Raw genomic sequence first — 25,370 nt, 5'->3', positions numbered from 1 at the left:
TCATCGGGGCTCATCTTCGGCGTCGAAGCGATATGCATATGTGTAATATGACGTAATACGACGCGATGTGGGTTCCTTCAAGATCGGCGCATAATTTGCGCGCGTAACATCCATCGTCTCTCTCTCTCTCTTCTCTCTCTCTCTGTGAACCGGAGCGCGTGAAACAACGCAATGCGATGCAATTCCACACGCGTGCGAGACACGGAACATGAATCGCTCGTACTCCGGTACACACCGAATGATCGGGAAGGGTCCGGTGCGCGCCGATTGATTTACAATGGCCGAAGGTGTGGCAGAATCCGACACCAATATCATGCCGATGGCCGATCGCGCGCGTGGACAATTATCGTACTGGACAAAGGCTATGTGCGCGGGGGTGTATACACCTATCTCGCGTACATATATGTATGTACGTATCTAGCTTACGGCTCTTTACGCAGCTGACGCGCCTCGTATTAAGAAAGCGCGTAGGCCTCGTGGCGCACACGTGCGTGGGCCAAGGAACACCCGCATCAATATGGGCAGCGCGACGCACGTGACTCGAACAAAATGAAATCCGAACGTCTCTTCATGGGAGGCAGGAGAGAGGAACAGGGTCGTTTACCTATACAGAGAAAAAATAAGTGTCAAATCAAAATTTATATACTTGAATTAACGCGTTCATTATTTCGTATATACTCAACAATTGATAATCTTCTTAGAAGAATTTCATAATTTTAAATTGCAATATTATAGTCTTATTTTAATATTGTAATTGTAACCTCGAGAATATATAATTATTTAAGTCTACTTTCAGGAAATTATAATTTCTGATTTAAAATTGTTATTTTCTATCTAATATTTTTTCTTTTTCATTCGAGAAAATTAAATCTTAAATCGTAAGAATATATTTTTCTCGATTGAACTATATAAAATGACGTCATTCAAGTAAGCAATTATTCAAGCAATTATATTTTCCTTTAATTAATGCAATATAATTTCATTTTAAGATTTCCATGTCAGAACTAAATATATTTTTAAAACAAGAATATCTTTTTTTCTGTGTGCTGAATGTATATGTTTATAAATAGAAAAAAATAAGTGTCAAATCAAAATTTATATACTTAAACTAACGCGTTCATTATTTCATATATACCCAACAATTGATAATCTTCTTAGAAGAATTTAATAATTTTAAATTTCAACAATATTATATTCTTATTTTAATATTGTAATTGTCACCTCAAGCATATATAATTATTTAATTCTACTTTCAGGAAATTATAATTTCTGATTTAAAATTGTTATTTTCTATCTAATATTTTTTCTTTTTCATTCGAGAAAATTAAATCTTAAATCGTAAGAATATATTTTTCTCGATTGAACTATATAAAATGGCTTTATTCAAGTAAGCAATTATACTTTTCTTTAATTAACGCAATATAATCTCATTTCAAGATTTCCATTTGTTAAAACTAAATATATTTTTGAAACAAGAATGTCCTTTTTTTCTGTGTATGAACCGCGGAGAGCGAGATGGAATATCTCTATTTTCTCGGGCGAAGCTATAGTTTTATAAGCGCAGCGTAAAGAGAAATGCATGCACGCGTAAATTTGTTAATAAATTTATATAACAATATTATTCAGCACTTTATATTATTTAATATTATTTTCTGGTAATTATGCTACAGAAAAAGAAAGAGTTAAATAATTATGAAAATTAATGTGATAATATTATTTTAAACAGTTATTTAGAGAAGATATTTTAGTCAAGTTTTTTGATATTTAGTTTTTTTTTATTAAATTTAATTTAAATATATAATAATAATAATAAAAGATTATTTTATTTAAAGATAAATTAATTTAATAATTATTTATAAAAATTAAAAATTTTTAATTGATAAAAAAATAATTATAAATGTATTAATTAATAAAAAGTTTAAAGATAATAATGATATATATTAAAATTTTATGGGGTAAACTATAAATTTAAATTAAAAATATTCAAAATTTATGGTATAAACTTATGCAAGATACTCTTGCTTAAAATATTGTTTCCGTCTTTCATAGTTTATGCTAAATAATCCAAGAAATGATTTTCTAATTCTTTAATTTATGAAGAAGAAACTAAATTTTTCGGAGATTATATTTGATATTGAAATTTTTTAAAATCTCTTATATTTGCAGCCGGTTGTGCGCAAAGTTTCCAACTAAGTCGAGATACTAATCCTTTAACGATAATACATTTGATGTATCGAAAGTAAACTGATAGAGACGCTGCAAACGTTCGAAAAGAATTATGCAACATTGTTCGAGCACGGACGCGCCGCGCGTCCTGAAATGCAGGATCGTCGTAGCGTTCACGAGAGAATCGAAGTTCAAACTCCGGAATAATGTTAGGAAAATACGAGCGTGCTTCTCGGAGCGAAGAGAACCGCGTTTCCTACCAGCACGAAACGGAACGGGACATTCTCACCGGCGATATCGTCCGAGTGTCCCGCGAACTGCATTGTATATCGCGACAACATCTCAGCAACGCCGGTCGCGAAGGGTCCCGAATAAATTTACGTAACGAACGATGGGGATGCACATAGATACACGCTCTGAGCGTATGTTTGCGGGAAGTTTGCACGGATACGTGCATCCTCGTGAAGCACGTGGCGCACGTTACTTTGCAAAATAATGCTAATAATAGTAATCGTATTGAGTTTCTTGATTTATCATTTCTCGCAGATCGTATTGTCTACGAATACTCATGGTGGCAAGTGCGCAGAATTAAATATAATTAAATGTGATCTCGAAAATGATTTTGGGAAACATTTATTTTTGAGAATCTCTTTGAAGGATTATAATAACCTGATAAAAAGAGAAAAGACATGTAACGATCTCTAGGATCTTGTTACAATATACCATGTACCTTAGAATATGTCTCATTACTTTATTAAAATGATGTCTTGCGTGTCATTTTGCGTAACATGTTACAAGGGATAAGACACTTTTATTTATATTTTGCAAAGAAGGACATGCATACTTTTAATAGATTTTAATCTTATAGTGTGTAAATAGAATGTTAGAAATGTAAAGTCTATGCAAAAAAAATTTACAAATGTAACATTAAAATTTTATGCGTCAGGATTTTTTAATATATTTTTTTAATTTGATAATAATATCTCAAAATGTATCTAATTGAATTTTTCTTCAGTATAATTGATTCCAATTAAAAACTCTAAAATATACTTTATTAATATAATCTTGAATATGATATCTATCTATGATATTATGAACAAAGTCGCTATCTGTAAACATTTAGCGAAACTAAAATGTTCATCTGCTAGTTTCAGAGCTCGGAAGATAAGAAAAATATAAATCGATATTAATCCATATTATTATCAATATATGATAAATGTGCGAAATAGTGAAACATTGAAAAATTTTGCTAAATTATCTAACATAATAAAATCGATGTAAAGATTTAATAATTGATTTTCATTTTGTTTAATTTCGGTGAATTGATATGAATGATTCATTAGTATTTCTTTCGTAACAGTTCAGACACGTGCATATCATGAATCGATAAATTTAACGAAAGCAGATAAGAGTTTAAATATTTGTATCATTTTCCTGTTAGTGAAATTATTTTTATATGAAAATTTCAAGATTATAGAAATGCATATTTGCAGATTTAAACCAAAACACATTGGTAGAAGATATTTTATGAAATTTCATCATATCAATATTACACTTGAAATATGTACTTTAACATATTATACTTGATAAAGTACTTTAACAATGACTTAATCGTATCTGAACAATGATTGATTACTATCAATCTTAAAAAATTTTTATATAATATTTTTTATGATATAGACAACTTGTCTATTATTTTATCATTTTATTTTATTGACGTAATTTTATTGACGTATACTTAATTGAATCACATTTAATCTCTCTTTGTGCGATGATAAGATTTCAAGATTCAAATGGCGTTGTAATTTTGATGTCCAGACACACAAGATGCAAACTGTAAAAAAATCGTTTTCATTATTTCTTGCAACAAATCTTATATTTAGGATAGTATTATTTGCTTGTCAATCCCGGATATAACTCTTCAAGTTTTTTCAATTTTTGTATGAATAGAAATAACATTTGATAAAAATATCCACCGCGTTATTTATTTTCCTAAATTTATATCGCCCAAGTTCAAAAATAAATAGTCATTACTTGTAACTTTGATCAATCCAACTAAGATCAAAAATGTTTCCGCCCGGGATCGAACCGGGGACCTTCCGCGTGTTAGGCGGATGTGATAACCACTACACCACGGAAACTTGTTGAGAGTAGTTTCGTCTATGCCTGTTTTCGAGAGTAAAATATTATTAAATATTTTGATACACATCTATTTTATATGATATTATGATATTGTGATATCATAATTCAACATCCGTTTGCTAACTCAAAAAAGAATATTACTGCTTGAATCTTTGTAAAAACATTATATAATTTATAATAAACATATAGGATAATTATATAATACCATATATGTGTGTTTATAATACATATAAAAATTGTAAATTATCAATATTTTGTGTCATTACTTATTAAAATCGATTTAACCATTTGTTATTTTTATAACTGTAATATATTTCTGCAAATTTAAAATTCTTTATATAAAGATTCTTAATTCGGCATAAAAAATTGTAAGAAATTAAGCCCATATCAGACTTGCGTTAAAGATTAAAGATTGAAAATTGAAGATTAACGTGTTGATTGTATATCATAGATTACATTGTTGTTTACACTGAGGTCATATGGCTCACTCGTGGATCACTGGTATATTCAGTTTCTGAAATCATATAATCTATTAATGAATCACGCTGTATCATCATGTATAAACTGAATTTATTTTCAAATAATGGCTTAAAGTCAGTTACCCAATTCCTGCATAAAAGTCAATGTATTAAAAATTAGAATTTAGCTTAGAACAAAAGGTGTTAAAATATCTTTGTTCTGTTTGATTATATTTCAATCTTCAATAGTTTTTATAGTCTGATACGGCTTAATTTTTTACAATTATTCTTAATAATTAATAATTAATAATAATAAGTATTTCTTATTGTTTTAAAAAATATTAAAACATGTATAAAATTACAAGATTATGAATTTTAAATAAATATCGATAACAAATATTAAAAATATAAACATTTTTCGCGATAACAACGATAACTATTGTGTAAACAGAACAATCGATTATGTATTTTTCGATCAACTTTTATATCTTATTTGATCAAACTCGTTGGTAAATTCAAGAGATTGCCTATATTAAGATTAAAATGTTTTATCAAAATATATAAGTCATTTCACATTTTCGATAGAATCATATGAGGTAAAAAATAGTACAAAAAATAAAAAAATATTGTTCATTAACGATTCTCACAAATTTATTTCACTTTTGCGCATAAATTCTCGATTTCCAAATTGACTTCGTATTTCGAAATGAACAAAGCCTGAAGTTTTGAATTCATCACTTTATTCATTTCTATAATTTATCGTATATAATGCGTATGACAGTTAATGAAAAAATCCTGTACAGACAAAACTCCGATAAATTTAGACTCCCTTCTTCTTCCATATTACAAATACATGCACAAAAGTCTCTATATTTATTCGTGACAAGGAACATAGGAACGCAATAATGCTTATATTTCTTTGTCGTGGAAAAAATGTAGCTTATCGAAATTACTTTCCGAGTTATTATATTTTTACATTTATCTAATTTCATATTTATCGTTATGACAAGAGATTTTCGACGACACGCATCGAGAACAAAATGCGTCGTTATGTGCGATAATCGGTAGTGCGTACGTGTGCGTACGTACAGGGTGTCCCAAAAGTCCCGGACCGGTCGAATATTTTATAAACTATGCACTTTAGAAAGAAATGTTTCAGACAAAAGTTGTATGGCTTGAAGGGGGCCATCAGATAGTGGCAATGATTTGACCTTGGAGAGTCATTTGAAGGTGACGTAAAAGTCACCTTTAATTTCTTAAATGGAACCCCCTATTTTTTATTACATATTCGTGTAGCTTATTTCGAGAGCTTTTCAAAATACTATAATAAAGTATTTCTTCATTGAGTACTTTTCGAGTTATGAGGTTTGAAATCATTTCTTAATTTTGCATAAACCATAAAATATCTAGTAAAATATTCATTTTTCGATTATCTTGCCTTAATACTTTTATGTACAAAATAATGAGAGGAATCAATTGATGTAAAGAAAACATATAGTTGTTTTTAAAACATATAGTTGTTTTTGAAAAAAATATGTAATTGTTAATTGCATATTTTTAATTACATATTTTTTTCTTAAAAACAACTATGTTTTTTCTTTGCACCAATTGATTCCTCTCATTATTTTGTACATAAAAGTATTAAGGTAAGATAATCGAAAAATGAATATTTTACAAGATATTTTATAGTTTATGTAAAATTAAGAAATGATTTCAAGCCTCATAATTCGGAAAGTACTTAATGAAAATTAATTTAATTATAGTGTTTTGAAAAGCTCTCGACGTGAGCTACCAGAATATTTAATAAAAAATAGGGAGTTCCATTTAAGAAATTGACGATGATCTTCATGTGACTTTCAAATGACTCTCCCATGTCAAATCATTGCCACTATCTGACGGCCCCCTTCAAGCCATACAACTTTTGTCGGAAACATTTCTTTCTAAAGTGCATAGTTTATGAAATATTCGACCGGTCCGGGACTTTGGGGACACCCTGTATATGCGTATCGATGCATTGTTGATGACTGGTGATAACGTCGCCGAACGTTGCCGAGTGTCGCCGAGCCTCACCGAAAGTACGTTCTCGTTGAGGAAGCGAGGTGTGCGATTGTGTGCGATTGGCCGTCATTTACCGCTCGACTTTTGCACTGATCGAGGCAATTTGCAATAGTCGAGTAGTGCGTCGTTCTCCGTGGATGATCACACATATCACATTGACTGCCCTAGACCCGTCAATTTGCACGGAATTCAATTGCGCATCTCGTCGCGTCTCGTCGTGTCATTGCTTAATGACTTGCGACTGGCAGTCGAGGATCGAGCTGTCTTGAAAGCATGAAGAAGTTTCTGATCGCGTTCAGCGCGATTCTAGCTGGTGAGTTTTGCTTATATTCGGTCGATACTTTTCATTCCGCCTTTTCCTTGTTTAAGAAACTGCAGCAGCATTTTTCTCGTGTTGCTCCCTTTTTTCCTCGGTGGTACTTTTCCGATGTGCGCATTTCCCTCTGGAATGTTTTTCATTTGGCAGCGCGCATCATTCTATGTTTGTGCCTTGATTTCTTCAAGATTGCGATATTTGACTTTTTTTATTAACTATCCGAGAACTTAATTTTATTCAACGTATCGGTTCTTATTTAGCTTATTATTTATTATTTTTTGCTCCGATATAGGCTACTTTTCTTTTTCTTTTGTTCGATCTTTTGTCTCGCTCTCGTCTGTAATGCTCTGTCCTTTTTGCGCCACCGATTAATTGCGTTTCGCATTACTCATTGCAAAGACTTTCCTAGGATGAATAAAATGACTCAGTTGGTTTAAACTTGCAATTTGTCAATTTAGATCGATGAATACGCCACTGTGTCGGAAATGTGCGTCGCGATAATAATATCATTAACAATGTTGCTTTTTGTATCTATCAACTGTATGATAATTATGTTTTCGCATCATGTAAGATGATTCTGCTTTGAAATTCCTTGAGATATGTTCATGATTTCTCTGAATACAATGACTACAGCAGAAATCAGAAACCACTTTAACAAGGAACTTTTAGTGCTTCCTATTACAGATTACTCATCGTTACAAGAAGCTAATGATATTATACTATCATGTGTGTCCTATTTCTTGAATCTAGCGTAACTTGACTTTAGCGATTTAATTTAATACAAAAATTTAGCATTTATTTAGGTCAGATAAGATTGTGGAAAATTATATAAATATACTTTTTCATTTTCAGTATCTACAGCTGGAGTGATTATAACTACTGAACCAAAAAATGATCCCACACTTTTGGGTTCAGATGAATGTTCGTGGGGGCCCAGTTATTGGTGTGAAAATTTAAAGTAAGTTTAGTAGTTGTTTATAATTTAATATATATATTTTAATATAAATTTTATATAAATAAAGTAGATTGAGAAAATGGATTTGTAAAGCATTTTTAAAACATATATTGTGTGTACTTGTTATATATTTATAACTTATGAGGCTTAAATAGTAATGATTATATACTTAACTAGTAATGAGGCTTAAATAGTAATGATTATATACTTAACTAGTAATGCTTAAATAGTAATGATATACTTAAATAGTAATGATTATATATACATTGTAATATAGAATTTTTCTGGATAAATATCGAAGTGTAAAGGCTAAAGAGATAAAAATATAAGAAATATTTTTTATTTTAATTAAATTTTTATTATATTGATATTATTTTAACAGAGTAATATTGATTATATTAATGTTTTAATAACAGAACAGCTAAAGGATGCAATGCTGTTAACCACTGTATTCATCGATACTGGGAGCAAATGGAAGTTCCGGAGGACAATGATAATGTTTGTGGAATCTGTAAAGATATGGTGCAACAAGCACGGGATCAATTAGAGAGTAATCAGACTCAGCAGGAATTAAAAGATGTTTTTGAAGGCAGTTGTAAATTAATCCATATTGATCCAATTGTTAAGGAATGTATCAAGATTGTGGATCAATTTATCCCTGAACTTGTGGAAACATTGGCATCTCAAATGAATCCATCTGTGGTTTGCTCCGTCGCAGGACTTTGTAATAATGCTCATTTTGACAAATTGCTTTCACAATATCCAACATTAACAAAGGTAAGAATTAATCATACAATTTCAATTCTGTGTATTACTTAAATTTTCCTACCTCCACCAATCAATCCTTAATCAATCTCTCTTCAAAATGAGACAATTATAACAATTTTCAATCATCAAATGACCTATTGACACATATATATCTTGTATTTATCATTTTCTCACAAGTATTTTTGTGTAATGTGCAAGATTAGATTGCTCTATGAAATTTTATTTCATTATAAACAACATCTAATAATTTTTTAATGATAAAGTTTATAAATGTATTAAATTTTATCTCTGCATATTGGGTAAACAGCTGGTGAAGACTTTATTATTAAAGACTGCTATTTATATTATTCATGTATTAATATGATTGACAAAATAATTGTTAACAAGAAATGTTGTATTTTTAGAAAAACATAATTAAAACAAAATCAGTTTTCTTGAAGAATGACGAACTCGAGCCTGACGAATGCAGTAAATGCTACACGATAGCAAAGTATATGGAAAATAAATTACGTCATACATCGCGAGATGCAATGCTTTTGCAATTTTTGTATACTTGCGGCAAATTTGGTTCTTATTCGGATTCATGTTCGGCCATTATTATAACTCATTTTAATGCTATTTATGATCATTTACAAAATAATTTCAATGCCGATAGCATATGTCACTTATCAGGACAGTGCAGTGACAAATATCATAAACATGAAGACACTATCGATGCAGTAAGTATATTAAAATATATTAATATATACATATTTAAATATACATATATATATATATTTTTTTTTTTTAAAACATTTTAATATATTTAAATATATTTTTTAATCATATTTTGATTTAAAAGCAAATTATTAAAATATATCCTGCAATGATTAGGTTCCAAAAGTAGAAATAACACCACTGTCAAGTGTTGGTATGGTAGAAGTTGAAGATGATCTTCCATGCAAGCTATGTGAGCAACTTGTAAGTCACTTGAAAGACCTGTTAGTTGCAAACACTACAGAGACAGAATTTAAACAAGTTCTTTTGGGTCTTTGCAAGCAAACTAAATCTTTTGCTGATGAGGTTTGTGGTTTAAATTAATAGATATAGATATTAATAGAATGTGTGTATATAATAACACTTTCATAATATATATTAATTTTTTTTAGTGTAAAGCTATAGTTGATGAATATTATGAGCAAATTTATGAATATCTTACAAAGGGGCTGAACAGCAATTTTGTCTGTCAATTATCTGGTATTTGTCCTGGTCCTGACAAAACAATACAAGTAATAACATAAATGTTATTTAATATGATAAATATCTTTCAATAAAGAATAAAGTAGAACTAGCTATATTTTAGTTGTACTTTATAAAAATTTTTTATTTTGTACTTTCAAAACAGGGACCAATTTGGCCTTTAATCCCAGAAAAACTAGTAAAAGTAAAAGACAGTATAATGAATGATAAACAAAATCAGAAAGAAATTGAAGTGACCATTGGCAAGGATCACTTAAAATCAGAAGCTGAAGAAATGCAATTGCCAATTGAGAGATTAAGCCCTTTTCCTTTGCTGCAACCTGAAAGTGTAAATGGAAAGGAAGCATGTGCGTTATGTGAATATTTGTTACATTATATACAAGATACTGTTACAGATCCTGCAAATGAGGTAACAAATATTCAAATATTAATTTTCATAGTTTTTTTAAATAGTATGGGTTTATATAAAAATTATAAATATATTAAAATTTAAGGAGAAAGTCAAGGAAGCTCTCGGAAAAATATGTAAAAAGTTACCTTCCATTGAAGGCAAATGTGAAGAATTCATAGATGCTTATGGAGATGCAGTTGTAGCTATACTTGCTCAGGAAATTGATCCATCACAAGTAAGTATAGTCTTATATTTTAGAGCATAAGGTTTTTAAAGTATAATTTAATATTTAATCATTTTAAGGTATGTCCTATGATACATATTTGTCCATCGGAGGCATTCTTTGATACACTGGAAAAGATTCCTAAAAGTTTTACCATTCAGGAGGTACAGGATAAGCCAGGTTGTCCATTTTGTTTGCTTGCAGTGACGCAAATTTATAATGTCATCAAAAACAACAAAACTGAGGTATTAATTTGTTAATCATTTATAATAATTATGATTCTTAATATGCAATTTATTCCATATATTTTATATTACAGGCTAACATTGAAATTGAATTAGATAAATTATGTAATCACTTGCCACATAGCTTGACTGATCAATGCACAGATTTTGTGAAGGGATATAGTAAAGAACTCATAGAAATGCTGCTCGCAGACTTGACACCCTCAGAAGTATGTGTTTATCTTAAATTATGTGACCAGACAAAAGATCCTGGCCCAAAGCATAATTATATTACTCAAAAGGATAAAGAGATATGTAAGTTTCTTGACAGAATTTACATAAATGATAAGAAACTTGTCATTTGTGGTTAATTGAGGATATCTCCGACAAATAATTTTATTTTATTTTTTGAATATTTCAGTGACCAACGAGATATATACTTATCCATTACACATAGTTCCAACAAATACTTTAGATGATGGAGTGTGCACTATTTGTGAATTTGCTATGCGGTATATTGATAAAGTGATTGGTAATGAAAAGAATCGAAATGCAATCGAAAAAGCGGTACATGATGTATGCAATCATTTACCGAAAACAGTTGCCAAAGATTGTAATAAATTTGTTGATGAATATGCTGATGCTTTAATAAGCATTCTAGCAGAGGATGTCAGTCCTAAAGAGGCATGTGCTTTGCTCGGCCTTTGCCAGATCAGCATAATACAAATTCAAGGTATAATAATTTTAGAGAAAATATATTAATTGTTTAATTTCAAACAATGTGTATGTGGAAATATATATTTTGGTGCAATTTGTCTTCATAGACTCTGTAGCAGAATGTGCCTTATGCCGAGCAATTATATCACAAATTGACAAGTTATTAGATAATTCAAAGGTTGATGCTGAAATTGAAGAAATAATTCAAAAAGTCTGCAAATATCTACCTGCGGATCAACAAGATAAGGTATTTTTTTACAATTTTTCGTAAAAGTCGATATAAAAGTTAAATTATATAAAATTTAATGAAAATAATTAATTATATGAAATTTATGAAAATAAAATTTGAATCTATGCAGTGTAATGCGATGGTAGAAATTTATGGGCCAAGTATAATAAACATGCTAAAAAATCATGTGGCTAGCGAGAAAATGTGTGACAAAATGGCTTTGTGCTCTTCCAATGATTATTTTGCCATGTCATTCAAGAATTCACGTGTGCTGCGATCAATTAATGAGCTTAAAAAATGCACTTGGGGCACATCATTTGTGTGTGGAAGTGAGGAAATGACTAGACTTTGTAATGTAAGTATATAAATGCATGAGACAACTAGAAATTAATAAAGAAACTTATTTTCATAACCATTAATTTTGAATTAGGTTACAAAGCAATGTGAAGATTACCGAAAAAATGGCAAGGGTCTTTTATAAATTGTAAGTAACAATTACAAGCTGGAAACAAAATCTAATAACTGAAGAAACAATGAAGATGTGGTACATTTCTTGGTTGGTGGTTTCCAGAAATATTAGCCATATAGGAAATAGCCTATTTCGTGTTATAATATGTATGATCTTTATATTAATCTCTGCTATATCAGAGTTTTCGAATAATACTGATCTGTGTAGACAGGTGCGATAAATGCTATACAATTTTCTTTGAACCAAATATTACATATAGTCTATCGTACTTATGTTACATTGATATTACAAAAATACTTATAATCCTGATAATAAGTTGCAAAATCCTTTTTTTTTAATTATAAATATAAAGCTGCTCTTTTATTAGCAGAACAATGTGGCAACATTATAAAAATCTAAATTATACGTTTTCTTTTTTTTTTAAATACATATAGTTAACAATGATCTGTTTTATTTCAAGTTTAACTGTGATAACGATGAAATAAAAGTTAACAAAAATTTGTAACTTGTTCTTTTTTTATGAATTGTGTATATTCTTAAGTACAGGTATAAATTGTATCTCTTTAATAAATACTTTTGAAATCTAATCTATCTTAAAAATGTTTTCATTCGCCTTAATTCTTGAAAGTATTCTCTGCAATTTAGAAGTTTTTTTCTCATTTCACAATACCCAGCGTCATATGAATGCCATCTGTTTCTGATATAGATGTATTTTTAGAACTATCTGTACCTGACAGACGCTGTTCGGTGTTGCTTTCAGAGACGCTCAAACGCTTTTTTTCGCGCATGCGCAATGATAATGAAATCCAAGGATGTGACGTAACGAATAGACGCGCGAAAATCTTAATCTAATATTTTTAATTCTACCGATACATTTGATATAAAAAGACACCTATTAAATCTTAAGGAGTGTTTGTAATTATCCAATATATGTTTCCACGTATATTTTCTTGCGTATGATTTTTACAGTATTTTCAAATCTAGAAATAGAAGATCTAATTGTACATTTCAGAATTGTTATACAGGGTGTTTCAGATCACCCGTATCATCCATTTAAAAACTAGAGAAGTGGTTATTTAAAAAAATAAAAACATTTTCTTTATAAATCGGGTGCGCTCTATCGAATGGTGATATTTTCAACTTCTGGTTTCGGCTGAAAATAGGCGATTCAGACCGGAAGTGCATTTTTTTAAATGGAACCCCCTATTTTTCATTGCATATTCTTATAGCTTACCTCGAGAGCTTTCCAAAACACTATAATAAATTATTTTTCCATGAAGTACTTTTCGAGTTATGAGGCTTGAAATCATTTCTTAATTTTACATAAACCATAAAATATCTTGTAAAATATTCATTTTTCGATTATCTTACCTTAATACTTTTATGTACAAAATAATGAGAGGAATCAATTGGTGTAAAGAAAACACATAAGTTGTTTCTAAGAAAAAATATGTAATTTACAATTAACAATTCCGTATTTTTTTTTATAAACAACTCTATGTTTTCTTTACACCAATTGATTCCTCTCATTATTTTCTATATAAAAGTATTAAGGTAAGATAATCGTAAAATGAATATTTTACAAAATATTTTATGGTTTATGTAAAATTAAGAAATGATTCCGGTCTGAATCGCCTATTTCCGGTCGGAATCAGAAATTGAAAATATTACCATCCGATAGAGCGCATCTGATTTATAAAGAAAATGTTTTTATTTTTTTGATATAATCATTTCTTTAGTTTTTAAATGGGTGGTATGAGTGGTCTGAAACACCCTGTATATCAGAGGGTCTGTTCTTTTCAGCTACACTGCTGCACTAGTGCAATAAGTTAGAAAGAGACAAACATACTTTTTTTCACTCTAACTAATTGCACTAGTGCAAGAGTGCAGCTGAAAAGAACAGACCCAGAATTCTTCAGGCATCGGCAGTTGCGCGCGCAACTTATCCTGCGTCATCTAACGGCACGGCCGCCATATTAGTGTGGACTGCTTCGTTTCCGATGATTCCGATTGTTTCCGCGTCCGTGTGTGACTTTCAGGTATCGTACTTGTAAAGAGATGTGCTCAAACGTTTTACATCGACCATTTGTGTGACTGCTCCAATTTAATTGATTTGTTTTCCATCGCAGAGAGAAAGCTTTCGATTGGCATCTCATCAACTGGGCACAAAGTATCTCGTCGAGTTCCGGGCTCGTATTGCACGTTGCCAAGATGATGTACACAGTAAGGGAAACAACATTAGTTTGCTCGCATTATTTTCTTACATAATCCTCATGAGTCTGAAATTTATTTTATCTTTTTCTTCAATGATTTTAATTCAAATCATTCATAATTTTCATTTTAAATTTCAATGACTAAAAATAGACCTTTTGCAAAGTAGCTTCAAGTATGCAAATGGATGACAATGTTATTTTTCATTTAACTGTGAAAAGGGATTTTACTTAAGCGGATTATCAATTTGAAAATTATACAAAAAGATTGAAAACTTGCCAAAAGTAAAATTATGATCGTCCTCTATATTTTTATGTAAGAAATAACTAAATTCTAGCCAAGAATATTTTTAGACATTAATATATATAATTTGTAATTTTCAATTTAAATCACAAGAATCTTACTTTTATATTAGATTTTACTTTATTCTCTTATCTTTTTATTTAGGGAACAACTGCTTCGCAGGATACAAGATTCAGCGACAAGGAGAAGAAACTTCTTAAACAAATGAAATTTGGAGATTCATTGACACAGAAAGTAATTGATGTTTTTTATATTCTTAAAAAAGAATAATATATTCTTTAAACATGTTTATTGCAATATGTATAGATAATCTACATATAAATGCTATTGATTTAAAATTATGAGATACTATGTAAAGTTTTAATACGTTTATCACAGGTGGATATGAGTAAAGTAAAACTTGATGTTATCAAACCATGGATCACAACAAAGATTACGCAGATTTTAGGAATGGAAGACGATGTTGTGGTAGAATTTGTATATAATCAACTTGAGGAGAAGGTAAGAGATACATTGCATTTAGTCGAGCAAAATTTGACTAGAAATAGATATTTAGTGCAACTAGTTTGTGAAAAAGCAATAATGTCAATAATACGTTCATTTGGCTTTTTCCCCTCATCGTTATAGGAAACGTTAAATATACATTATTTCAGCACGATGTTTTCGTACAAATCGCAAACATTCATTATCCAAACTTTGCATGATGTGCTGAGTTTGGATAACACAAAGCAATGAGGCCGATGTTATCTTCTATTTTACTTGTTGCATTGTTTTTTTTTTGTTTGAATTCCATAAGTTTCATCGTCCTCAGTACTCCCCGTTTTTAATCGGCCCATATACTCCCCTCCAAGCATATCCACTTTCGACAAAAGAAAAAAAAAACAGAAAAAAATTGATCTGTAGCTGATCCTGCCATATCAAACTATATAAAGCCAATCTTTATCATATATGTTTGAATTCCCCGTTAGTATAAGTAGAGACCGTTGCTGGGGCTCAACCCTTTTGTCCAAATGGCATTCGGATGTGCTCCTCTCTACATCCGATTGGCTGCCTTTCTATCAGCCGTCAGCCCTAATGTCAGCTGTGGTGGCAGTTGGTATCTCAACGTCACCTTAGAACCGCCGCAAATCTTCAACTTCAGCAGCTACGTCATCGCTGCAGCTACAGGTCGTCAACGTCATCCACGTCGCAGAACCAGCGATGATCCTTTCGTCACATCACGCTCCTGATTCCTGCTTCTCGCGTACCTTCCTGGAGCTGTGTTGCTGTGCAGTATCAACCATCACCATCTGCTGCAACGGATATCGCTTCCGTTCATCCAGCTACCTTGACCGAGGTAGTTTATCATCATCAGCTACGGGATTTCGAAAGCCTTGCCAGCTTTCCTCGCCGAGGATCACCCAAGGATCTGCGGTTTTCCGATGGCGTCATCCCTCTCCAGATGGCATTTCATTTTGGGACTTTTGGAAGCTTCATCTCGTACGGTTTCTCCGTTGGAATCGCCGATTTCGAAGTCCGAAGAGCGAAATCGAGCATCACCGCTTACTTAACACCGGACCTCGGTTCGCAAAGGACTTCGATATTCTTCCGGACATACTGTCGGTCACATATCGGCATGATTCAGGCGAAAACAGCGCCCGGTGGTATCCCTACACATGACGTTTGACTCTTTGTCACTGTCACAGGTTGGTGAAAAGGTGATCCTTTTATACAACATTATCTCTACGATTTTCAGGCGGATGTTTTCGCCGGATATTCGAGATACATGCTTTTCTCTCGTTTCAGCACACACACACAAACATACCATAATGGTATAAATATTAAGATTAATGAAGAATGATGAGGTATTGATCTATTTTGTGCTACTTGCGCTATTTAATCTATCTAAATTCTTTTTTCTCCTTCAGCATGTAACCTTATTAATACAGGTGCAAAAGAGTGATCAGCGGCGCTAATAAGGTGGTAAGGCACACTTAGACGTAATAAATATCTGCTTTTTCGAGGGGGAAAAGCAGTTTGAATAACAGAATAAGAATATAAGCATTTTTTGTCGAACCTTAATTCAAATTTAACGCAGTACCTTTTTTTATTATTAAATTTTTTTTTAGACGCACTATTTTTTGTTGCTCTTACATATAGAGAATTAAATTTGTACGCTATATATTTTACAGTTTCCCGATCCCCGAAAAATGCAGATCAACCTGACAGGTTTCCTGAACGGCAGGAATGCCCGTTCTTTCATGGGTGAATTATGGGATCTTCTAGTCTCTGCTCAAGAAAGTGTTACGGGCATTCCCGAGGCTTTCTTGCAACAAAAGAAAGATCAGATTAAAAAGCGCTTGGTAATTATTAATTTTTATTTTTAGACCTCTATTTGTAAACATGCAGTTTTTATTAAATGGCTATCTGAAAGAGATGATTATATGTATACCTAATAATAATATTGTGATTTTGTATAATAATATTATAAGATCTTAATTCAAGTATTAAAATTCACATACATATATTTAAATATTAAAATTCACAGACATATATAATGCATTTTACATACATATGATAAATTTTTTTATATTTTCACTGCTTAGATATAGTTCAAGACTATATAAATAATTAGTCATGTTTAGCATTGTGCAAATGCATTATATAGTTTTGCATATATAGTTTTAAAAGCATTGTATAATAATATTATAAGATCTTAATTCAAGTATTAAAATTCACATACATATATTTAAATATTAAAATTCACAGACATATATAATGCATTTTATATACATATGATACATTTTTTTATATTTTCACTGCTTAGATATAGTTCAAGACTATATAAATAATTAGTCATGTTTAGCATTGTGCAAATGCATTATATAGTTTTGCATATATAGTTTTAAAAGCATTGTGCATTGTGCAAATGCATTATATAGTTTTGCATATATAGTTTTAAAAATCGTAAGCAATAAATACACATTTTTTATTACTTTTTTTCTTTTTTACTATATTTTACAATCAATCCATGAATATTTGATTAATTAATTTGTTTATTCTTTACATCTTATTTTGATTCATTGTGTGTATATATATATTTTCTGAAAAAATTGATGCATATCTGTATTAGTATCCCATGAAGTTTTCTAACAAATAGATAAACAATTGACTTACTACATTTTGACATTCAATGAAATATTCAATTAAATGTAGTGAAATGGATGACATTAATTTCAGTTTAATTATACTTAATTGTGAAAGAAACGATATCTTGTATAAACAACAAAAGTTTACATTATGTTGTAATATGTCAAATTAGGAAGAACAAGAGAAGCTTCAAGCATCGTTGGCAGAGAAAGAAAAGGAGAAGGAGCGTGAAAAGGAAAAGGATGACGCGGAGAGTAAAGTGAAAAAGGACGAGAAGGATAGCAGCTCATCAAAGGAGCGTAGCAGAAGGGATCGTAGCAGGGATCGTGATAGAGACAGGTACTACTCTCATCGAGAAAAATATAGTTTTCAAAAAGTATATTTATAAGTAAAGTTTCGTTATACAATATAAAAGTATATTTATATATATATTTTGTGTTTTATATTTTTTCAACGTAGAAATAAAAGGAGCAGATCGCGGGATCGGCACAGAGATCGCGATCGATCGAGTCGAAAGAGGAGATCCGTTTCAAGATCACCAAGTAAAAATTCGCTGAAAGATAACGCAAAAGATATGCCTGAAGTTAAGATCGAACGAGAAGACTCGCCGCAACCGGAAAATGCCATACCTTTGATGCCAGTTAAAACTAAGCCGTAAGCAATATAAATCACATTTGTGCATAATTAAAATATATATCATTGACTGAAAAAAATCGAAATCTTATATATATTTGCAGGGAAGCTGCAGTAGCAATATCAAGATTGCAAGCTAAATTGATGAGCATCGCCGATGGAAAGAAGAAGAATAATCGCACGCCTTCGCCAGAATCGCTAGATAAATCAGTAAGAAAATCGCGATCTATATCTAAATCACCGGTGAATCGTTCAAAGAAATCCAAATCTAAGTCACCTAGCCGGGATTCGAAAACGCGTCGCTCACGTTCGCCTGCTTCGAAGTCAAGACGGTCCCGCTCCAAGTCAAGATCTCGGAGATCCCGATCTAAATCCAGAAGAACCAAGTCGCGCTCGCAGGATCGCGCCAAGTCAAAGCGAAGCAAATCCAAATCGCCGAGATCACGATCACGATCGCGATCCAAGAAATCACGATCCAAGAGCGACGATAGGAGTAAATCGAGAAAATCAAGATCTGATTCGAGCGATTCGAAATCCTCGAAGTCTCGCTCAAAGTCTCCGGATAAACGAAAAGATAATGGGGATTCTAATAGAAAACGCGACGGTACTACAAGCAGCAGCTCAGAATCTGAAGAAGAGAAAGATGCAAAAGATAAGAATGATTTCGAGATACGAAAAAAGAAAGATGGTGTACAAGCTAAAAGATCTTATCGAAAAACCAATAAGGATGACAGTGGTAGCGATAGCGATTCCAGTCGAGAAAGAAAATCAGCTCCTAAGAGAAGAAGCCCTTCGCCGCGTAAGGACAGAGGTCGGTCCAAGGACAGAGACAGAAATAGGTCACGGGATAGATCGCGAGACAGGTCACGAGATAGATCGCGGGATAGATCACGAGATAGATCACGAGACAGAAATCGAAGGTAAGATTTACAAATCGCATGAAAGCTATCTATAATATATTTATAAATTCGAGACATGATGATACATCAAATTTATTTGAAATTGATATATCACATTCGTAAATTAATGATAAAGAGATGCTTCCAATTAAATATTTTCTTAAGAAAAGTCAAAGATTTCTTTTTGAATAAATTTCGAATGCAGTATTTCAATCTTTATACAGAAAGTAGTTGAACGAAGATTGACATAAGAGCTTTCTAATAAGAAAATACAAGTAGATACAATGTCATGCTCGAATAGAGAATTTTTGAAATTCCAAAAGTTTTCCATTTGTGATAGCTATGTGTGTTTTTGTTGAAGAGCTCTTTCAATTTATAAATTCTCGATATTCTTTTTATTCTTTAGGAGATCATTGGATCGAGATCGTGACAGAAGACGGGAGCGAGAACGCGAAAGGGAGAGAGAAAGAGATAGATTGGATCGCTACAGCGGCAGCCGTGGCATGCGACCACCTTCTGTTCGCAGACCACTTAATAGGCGTAGGTTAGTATATATATATATATATATATATATATATATATATATATATATATTTTTGCACATTAAATAAATCTTGCTTTTATATTTCATATAAATAATATATAATAAAATAATATAATATATATTTCATATACATAAAAAATTGTTCCAATAGCCCTCCGCGCAGAAGTCCGACAAGATATCGTCGTAGATCACCGAGTCCCGAAGATAGGCGTCGCAGAAGATCGTTGGATCGTCGAAGGCGATCGTCGGAGAGACGTGACAGACGTCGATCACCCGATCGCCGTGGCAGTCGACGTCATTCGCCGGACGGACGGGATCGATCGAGCAGGTACGATAGATCTTCCTCGCGTGACAGATCAAGTAGGCGGGAGCGCTCCAGAGAACGACGAGATAAGGATCGTCGATCTAGATCCAAAGATCGTAGATCGAGATCCAAGGATCAGAGATCATCGTTGGATCGTTCGAGAGACGGGAAGCGGTCTCCCGATCGTTCAAAGGAAATCAAGGATAAGACAAGGGACAGGAAAGTGGATGAGAAAACTAAAAGACTGCCTGATACAGGATCGCGAAAAGAATTGCGAAACGGCCGGTCTAAATCAAGTAGCTCGGAAAGTAGCGAGAGTAGTTCCTCTAGCAATGAGGACGAGTCACTTAGGTGAGTGAAATTTCCACTTTGAACACGATACTTGGTTTTACAGAATCTGCGATTGGTGGATGATAGTAATAATAATAATAAATCTGTCGATATATATGTGTGCAGTACGGATATGTGAACGTGGTGTATCCGTGGTTTATCATTTGTTAATATATATGTTATAATAACTTTTTTTTTTACAGATTATGTATGTATATGTGTATGTATTATTCTGTGTTTGTATAGAAAATCGATTGAACGCAAAACATCTCAGGAGAAGCGGGAAAGAGAACGCGAACACGCGGATGATTCTAAGAAAAAGGAAAAGGAAAAAACAGTGAAGGAAGAACAATCTAAGCGGCCAGAAAAGGAGATCAAGAAGATAGAACCTGTTGCTGCGAAAAAGTCGGAACCTAGTGTTTCTCCTAAGAAACTTCAAACTGCTTCTCTTCCTATTACCAGACATAGAGTAAGTGTAATAAATTTTACATATGATCAAGTGAATAACGCATATATATATATATATATGTCGAAGTATATAATATATATTTATAATAATTTTTTTTAAATACATTATTATCATATATATACATTAACATATATTATTTCAAATATACATATATATATTTTCACAATTTATATTTATAAAATATAGATGAATTGTTTTATGAGACTCGTTTTTTTTTAATTTTTTCCAGTTTTCAAAGAGCTTATCGCGTACACCCTCGCCGTTTAAGAAGACCGAAGACATCATGGCAGCAGCCATTAAAATTAAACAAACTATTAAGTATGTTGCAAAATTATTTTACTTTATCAATAATATTCTCCATATTTTATAAGTAGTATTATTGATACTATGAGTATATACATTTTATTTTCAGGGAAGATACCAAGGACGAATCGCCGAAGATTGGAGAAACAAATTTCGCCGCTGGAGATGTTTTCCCTCTAAAAAAAGACGAGAAATCTTTAAAAACGACGAAATTAATAGTAGAAGATAAAAAGTCTACACAGAAATCATTAGAATCTTCATCCAAGAAACCTATGGAAGTGGTTAAAAAAACGAAGAGAGAAAAGCGGGATGGTTCCACAGACAGTGAAGATAGTGACGGCGAAAGTAAGATATACGTTTTAATTAACTGTAGTAAATTAATGTTCCGTTTCTTTTAAGGTATTTATTTTACAGGTAAAAGAAAATCAAGAAAGTTAGAGAAATCGAAGAGGTCGAGGAAAGCATCGACAGATGAAGACAAATCTGATAAAAGTAAAGCAGGATCGAGTTCAGATTCTGAAGATGATAAAAAGCATTCAGATAAAAATAAAAAATCTAGAGATCGAACTGGTAAGTTTTCTTTTGTTTCTTTAAGATTGGTGTGTGAAAAATATATGCATAATTATATATAATGTATTAATATGATTTATATAAATTTAATTTTTAATACTTTACAATAGATTCGACGGATGATCGCAGCAAAGACAGAAAGGATAGTAGAAAACGCGACATTGCTGAAAGTGATTCTCGAAAGCGTTCAAAAAAAGAAATAGAGGAAGAATTAAAAAAATCAAAAAGATCGCGGAGAGATTCTTCTTCGGGTGAGGAAGAGCAAAAATCTAAAAGAAGCAGAAATGAAGATGATAGATCAAGATCTCGAAAATCAAAGAAAGATTCGAGTTCCGATGAAGAGCCCAAGAAAATAAAAAAAAGGAGAGATACTTCATCAGACGAAGAAAAATCTAAATCACGAAAATCCAGAAAAGATTCGACGAGTGAAGATGAATCTAAATCAAAATCAAAGAAATCCAAACGAGACTCCAGTTCAGAAGATGATGATCTTGGAGATAAAGACACGAAGAAAAAAAGGAAAATGGACGACAGCTCAGATGATGAAAAAGTGAAAAAGAAGCGTAAGAAAAAGGCAAAAACTAGCACCAGCGAGTCGGAGGTAATCACTGCGAGGACAACAAATGGTTTTTTTTTTTTTTTTGGTTTAATATTTGTATTATATATAATATTGATAATATGTATTATATATAATTTTGATATTTTTTAGGAAAGTGAAGTAGAAGAAAAAAAGAAAAAAAAGGAGAAGAAACATAAGAAACACAAGAAGCACAAGAAGCATAGGAAGCATAAGAAGAAGAAGGTAGCAGAATCAGACGAATCTGATGTAAGTGAAGGTAATACGGAGGAACTGGAAAAGAAACTTCGAGAAAAAGCACTAAAGAGTATGAAAAAGGGGCATAGCATTGAACGAAGTGATTGAGAACGAGAATTGATCACGTACGATGTGTCATGAATATATCTCTGTATCGCAAAACATTCTAATTTTACAAATATGATAACTTTTGTTTCATATCAACACAATTGGATTATTATTTTCTGTATTATATATATATATATATATATATATATATATATATATATATATATATATATATATATATATTTATATTTCACTCAATCCCTTCGAAACAAGTCTTTAAACGGTATTTGTGAAATAATTCTCATACAAGCATATTCGGGAAAATATGATTGAGATTTTCCAGTTTTTACATTCTACAATGAAATTACAAAAATTTTCTTCTAAAAGAAAACAGTGTACTTATTCATGTTGATACTATTCTTTTAGGTTGTAACATAAAGATTTTTCTTTTCGTTTCTCTATTCTTTTTAAGAACTTGATATAAATAATATTAATTATACATTTCATCACACTTCAGTTCCTAAACACATTTTAAAAAAGAGTAGGGCTTGTATACAGATTGATTTATTTGTATAAAAGTTTAGTCTTTAATGCAATTTTAGAGAATACAATAAGCATATCGAATAATGTTACGGCACACAATTCATATAAGAATTATCAAAAACCTACTTTGCAGAAACCTCAAAATATGCCACCTGAATGATATAGTCATTTCTATTTTACAGTGACTCCTAATTTCTTCTAGACATCAGAATCGCCATACCGAATTTACAGAATGTAACATAATTTATTTAATGACTTACTAATTCTCTAGTACACACTGGAAAAGAAAATACAGAATTACTCACAATTATAATCTGCGTTACACATTGCTCACAAATCCTTCAGTTCTCGATATCCTTTTACATGAACCTTTTATTAAAGATTACGTTTATAGATTTACGAATTTTTCAATATACTTTCCACGTCTGGCAAACAAATTAATTGATTATTTACAGAACCAAGATTGATAAGATCGCCAGTTAATGACACAGTATCCACTTTTGCAGCCAAAAGCTCCTATATATACATAATAATTTTATAAATAATTGTGATAAAATATTGCAATATTTAATAAGAATTAAGAACTAGAAACACGATTTACCTGTTGAAAATCTTGCTGTACATTAATATCAATGGAAAAACGTTTATCGCCAAGACATAATCTCGCTTTACCAGACTTCAAAATTTCGATTTTGCCTAATAAACCACTTTTTAAGCTATTCAAGCCACTACTTTCACTTTTTGTTTTATCGTCATTTTTACCAGTATTCGCGTCAGTTGATCCTTCTGACTTTGATTCTTCTTTATTGGATTCTAAATTTTGCCAACAATCTGGAAGCTATTAATTGGTTCTTAAACTGAGCAATAATTATATATCGATAACTGTAACAGAATATATCTTACCTGCATTAATACATAAGGGTTAGTTTTATTTTCGATTATTTGAGAAATGGTAACTTCTTTTTTAATTTTTTCGCTTAAAGTTTCTTCTTTTATATTTATAACTGTGAAACAAAAAAAACATAAAAATTTGATAAAATTATGGAAGAAATTATAATCTTACCTTCGCCACTTTCTGAGATGATTGGTTTTTTTTCAATTTCTTCATCACTAAATTCTTCTTTTATAACCCTTGGTAGCGAAATAGGATCCATCTTATCAGCATTTGTACCATCGTCCATAAAATCATCGTGTAATAGGTTCTTTAATTTTTCTTCTTCTTCCGCATTATTGATAATCTTCTTCGTATTTAGTTTAGATTTTTCCAGATATTTTTCAGCACCTGTACTATTGCTACTATTGGAACTACTATAGGATCTTCTGCTAACAGTAGGTGCTGCAAATACTCCTTCCGACCATATACCAGCAGACTAAAATATAAATATATAAGTGTATGTAAAACAATATTATGATTTATGCAAATTGTTAAAAGACATTTAGTATATATTGGATATACTTGTATTATGTTTCCCTTGTCTTTTCCATGCCTGTTATTTCCTCTTCCTCGTCCTCTTCCACGATCTGTGACATCCTTTGGTTTTGGAGCATCAATCTTAACTGGTGTTGCTTCACTGAAGATGACATTATCCCTCTCTTTAGCATTTATATAATATATATAAAACCATTCATTATTTAATATGCTACTAATACTTACTCTTTTTTTTTAGTTCTCTGTACATTAAGATTCGGTACATATACTTTTTTGGGTTTTTCAGGTTTAACACTACCACCTAATGTCAGATCTCGTGGCAGCCGATAGGATGTTAATCTCTGCGTACCTGGCATTTTTTTATATTTAATACTACTCGATAGAGATTTAATCTCAACAATAACACGGCTTCGTGACGTTTGCGGCCATGAGAGACGAAGGAAGCATCAACTCTTCGTGAGCCATGAGGTGGCGCTGCGAATATCG

The 25,370-nt window shown here is 31.5% G+C and overlaps 3 protein-coding genes and 1 non-coding gene across 9 annotated transcripts; 2 read left to right on the top strand and 2 right to left on the bottom strand.

Moving 5' to 3' along the window:
- Nucleotides 1-4,234: 4,234 nt before the first annotated feature.
- Trnav-aac lies at nucleotides 4,235-4,307 on the bottom strand. The gene has a single exon. It is a non-coding gene; the product is annotated as a tRNA-Val (tRNA).
- Nucleotides 4,308-6,840: 2,533 nt separating this feature from the next.
- Nucleotides 6,841-12,595, top strand: LOC105258196 (prosaposin). Its single transcript, XM_011269319.3, has 14 exons — nucleotides 6,841-7,137; nucleotides 7,993-8,098; nucleotides 8,512-8,872; nucleotides 9,268-9,582; nucleotides 9,737-9,925; nucleotides 10,012-10,131; nucleotides 10,248-10,511; nucleotides 10,597-10,728; nucleotides 10,797-10,961; nucleotides 11,036-11,255; nucleotides 11,362-11,673; nucleotides 11,765-11,904; nucleotides 12,017-12,241; nucleotides 12,317-12,595. Exons 1-14 carry the CDS (start codon nucleotides 7,098-7,100, stop codon nucleotides 12,365-12,367), a joined length of 2,640 nt encoding a protein of 879 aa, XP_011267621.1. The 5' UTR covers nucleotides 6,841-7,097; the 3' UTR covers nucleotides 12,368-12,595.
- A 1,708-nt stretch (nucleotides 12,596-14,303) lies between these two features.
- Nucleotides 14,304-23,768, top strand: LOC105258194 (serine/arginine repetitive matrix protein 1). Of its 5 annotated transcripts, XM_025414340.1 has the most exons (17): nucleotides 14,304-14,394; nucleotides 14,485-14,578; nucleotides 15,014-15,103; nucleotides 15,248-15,370; nucleotides 17,041-17,211; nucleotides 18,171-18,337; nucleotides 18,458-18,652; nucleotides 18,736-19,551; nucleotides 19,937-20,074; nucleotides 20,226-20,729; nucleotides 20,955-21,177; nucleotides 21,407-21,495; nucleotides 21,590-21,825; nucleotides 21,895-22,050; nucleotides 22,161-22,651; nucleotides 22,760-22,876; nucleotides 23,638-23,768. In XM_025414340.1, the coding sequence occupies exons 2-17, from the start codon at nucleotides 14,567-14,569 to the stop codon at nucleotides 23,638-23,640; spliced, it is 3,531 nt and encodes a 1,176-aa protein (XP_025270125.1). In that variant the 5' UTR covers nucleotides 14,304-14,394; nucleotides 14,485-14,566; the 3' UTR covers nucleotides 23,641-23,768. The 5 variants fall into 5 exon arrangements, with proteins under 5 accessions (XP_025270125.1, XP_025270129.1, XP_025270124.1 ...); XM_025414344.1 differs by lacking the exon at nucleotides 23,638-23,768 and having other exon boundaries at nucleotides 20,226-20,402; nucleotides 22,760-23,091; XM_025414339.1 differs by lacking the exon at nucleotides 23,638-23,768 and having other exon boundaries at nucleotides 22,760-23,091.
- LOC105258195 lies at nucleotides 21,468-25,337 on the bottom strand. Of its 2 annotated transcripts, XR_889725.3 has the most exons (7): nucleotides 25,110-25,337; nucleotides 24,912-25,026; nucleotides 24,519-24,825; nucleotides 24,359-24,459; nucleotides 24,057-24,293; nucleotides 23,761-23,971; nucleotides 21,468-21,656 (listed from the first exon to the last, which is right to left on the bottom strand). XR_889725.3 is itself a non-coding variant. In XM_011269318.3 (6 exons), the coding sequence occupies exons 1-6, from the start codon at nucleotides 25,238-25,240 to the stop codon at nucleotides 23,852-23,854; spliced, it is 1,011 nt and encodes a 336-aa protein (XP_011267620.1). In that variant the 5' UTR covers nucleotides 25,241-25,337; the 3' UTR covers nucleotides 23,205-23,851. The 2 variants fall into 2 exon arrangements, 1 of the variants encoding a protein (XP_011267620.1); XM_011269318.3 differs by lacking the exon at nucleotides 21,468-21,656 and having other exon boundaries at nucleotides 23,205-23,971.
- Between the last annotated feature and the right edge of the window lie 33 nt (nucleotides 25,338-25,370).

Source organism: Camponotus floridanus, unplaced genomic scaffold (genome assembly GCF_003227725.1).
Source record: "Camponotus floridanus strain SB8 unplaced genomic scaffold, Cflo_v7.5 scaffold8, whole genome shotgun sequence".
In the NCBI taxonomy this organism is placed as follows: Eukaryota; Metazoa; Arthropoda; class Insecta; order Hymenoptera; family Formicidae; genus Camponotus; species Camponotus floridanus.
This window is presented reverse-complemented; position numbering and strand designations above follow the sequence as displayed.

What these genes read in the sequence shown, in the direction of transcription:
- LOC105258196 (XM_011269319.3), top strand. Translation starts at nt 7,098, where the DNA reads ATGAAGAAGTTTCTGATCGCGTTCAGCGCGATTCTAGCTG. An exon ending in TATTGGTGTGAAAATTTAAA is followed by an intron (nt 8,099 to 8,511) that starts GTAAGTTTAGTA and finishes TTTTAATAACAG; the next exon opens with AACAGCTAAAGGATGCAATG. An exon ending in AAATGACTAGACTTTGTAAT is followed by an intron (nt 12,242 to 12,316) that starts GTAAGTATATAA and finishes ATTTTGAATTAG; the next exon opens with GTTACAAAGCAATGTGAAGA.
- LOC105258195 (XM_011269318.3), bottom strand. Translation starts at nt 25,240, where the DNA reads ATGCCAGGTACGCAGAGATTAACATCCTATCGGCTGCCACGAGATCTG. An exon ending in CATCTCAGAAAGTGGCGAAG is followed by an intron (nt 24,460 to 24,518) that starts GTAAGATTATAA and finishes TTTGTTTCACAG; the next exon opens with TTATAAATATAAAAGAAGAA. An exon ending in ACCCTTATGTATTAATGCAG is followed by an intron (nt 24,294 to 24,358) that starts GTAAGATATATT and finishes ACCAATTAATAG; the next exon opens with CTTCCAGATTGTTGGCAAAA.
- LOC105258194 (XM_025414339.1), top strand. An exon ending in ATAATCAACTTGAGGAGAAG is followed by an intron (nt 15,371 to 17,040) that starts GTAAGAGATACA and finishes TATATTTTACAG; the next exon opens with TTTCCCGATCCCCGAAAAAT. An exon ending in ATGCCAGTTAAAACTAAGCC is followed by an intron (nt 18,653 to 18,735) that starts GTAAGCAATATA and finishes ATATATTTGCAG; the next exon opens with GGAAGCTGCAGTAGCAATAT.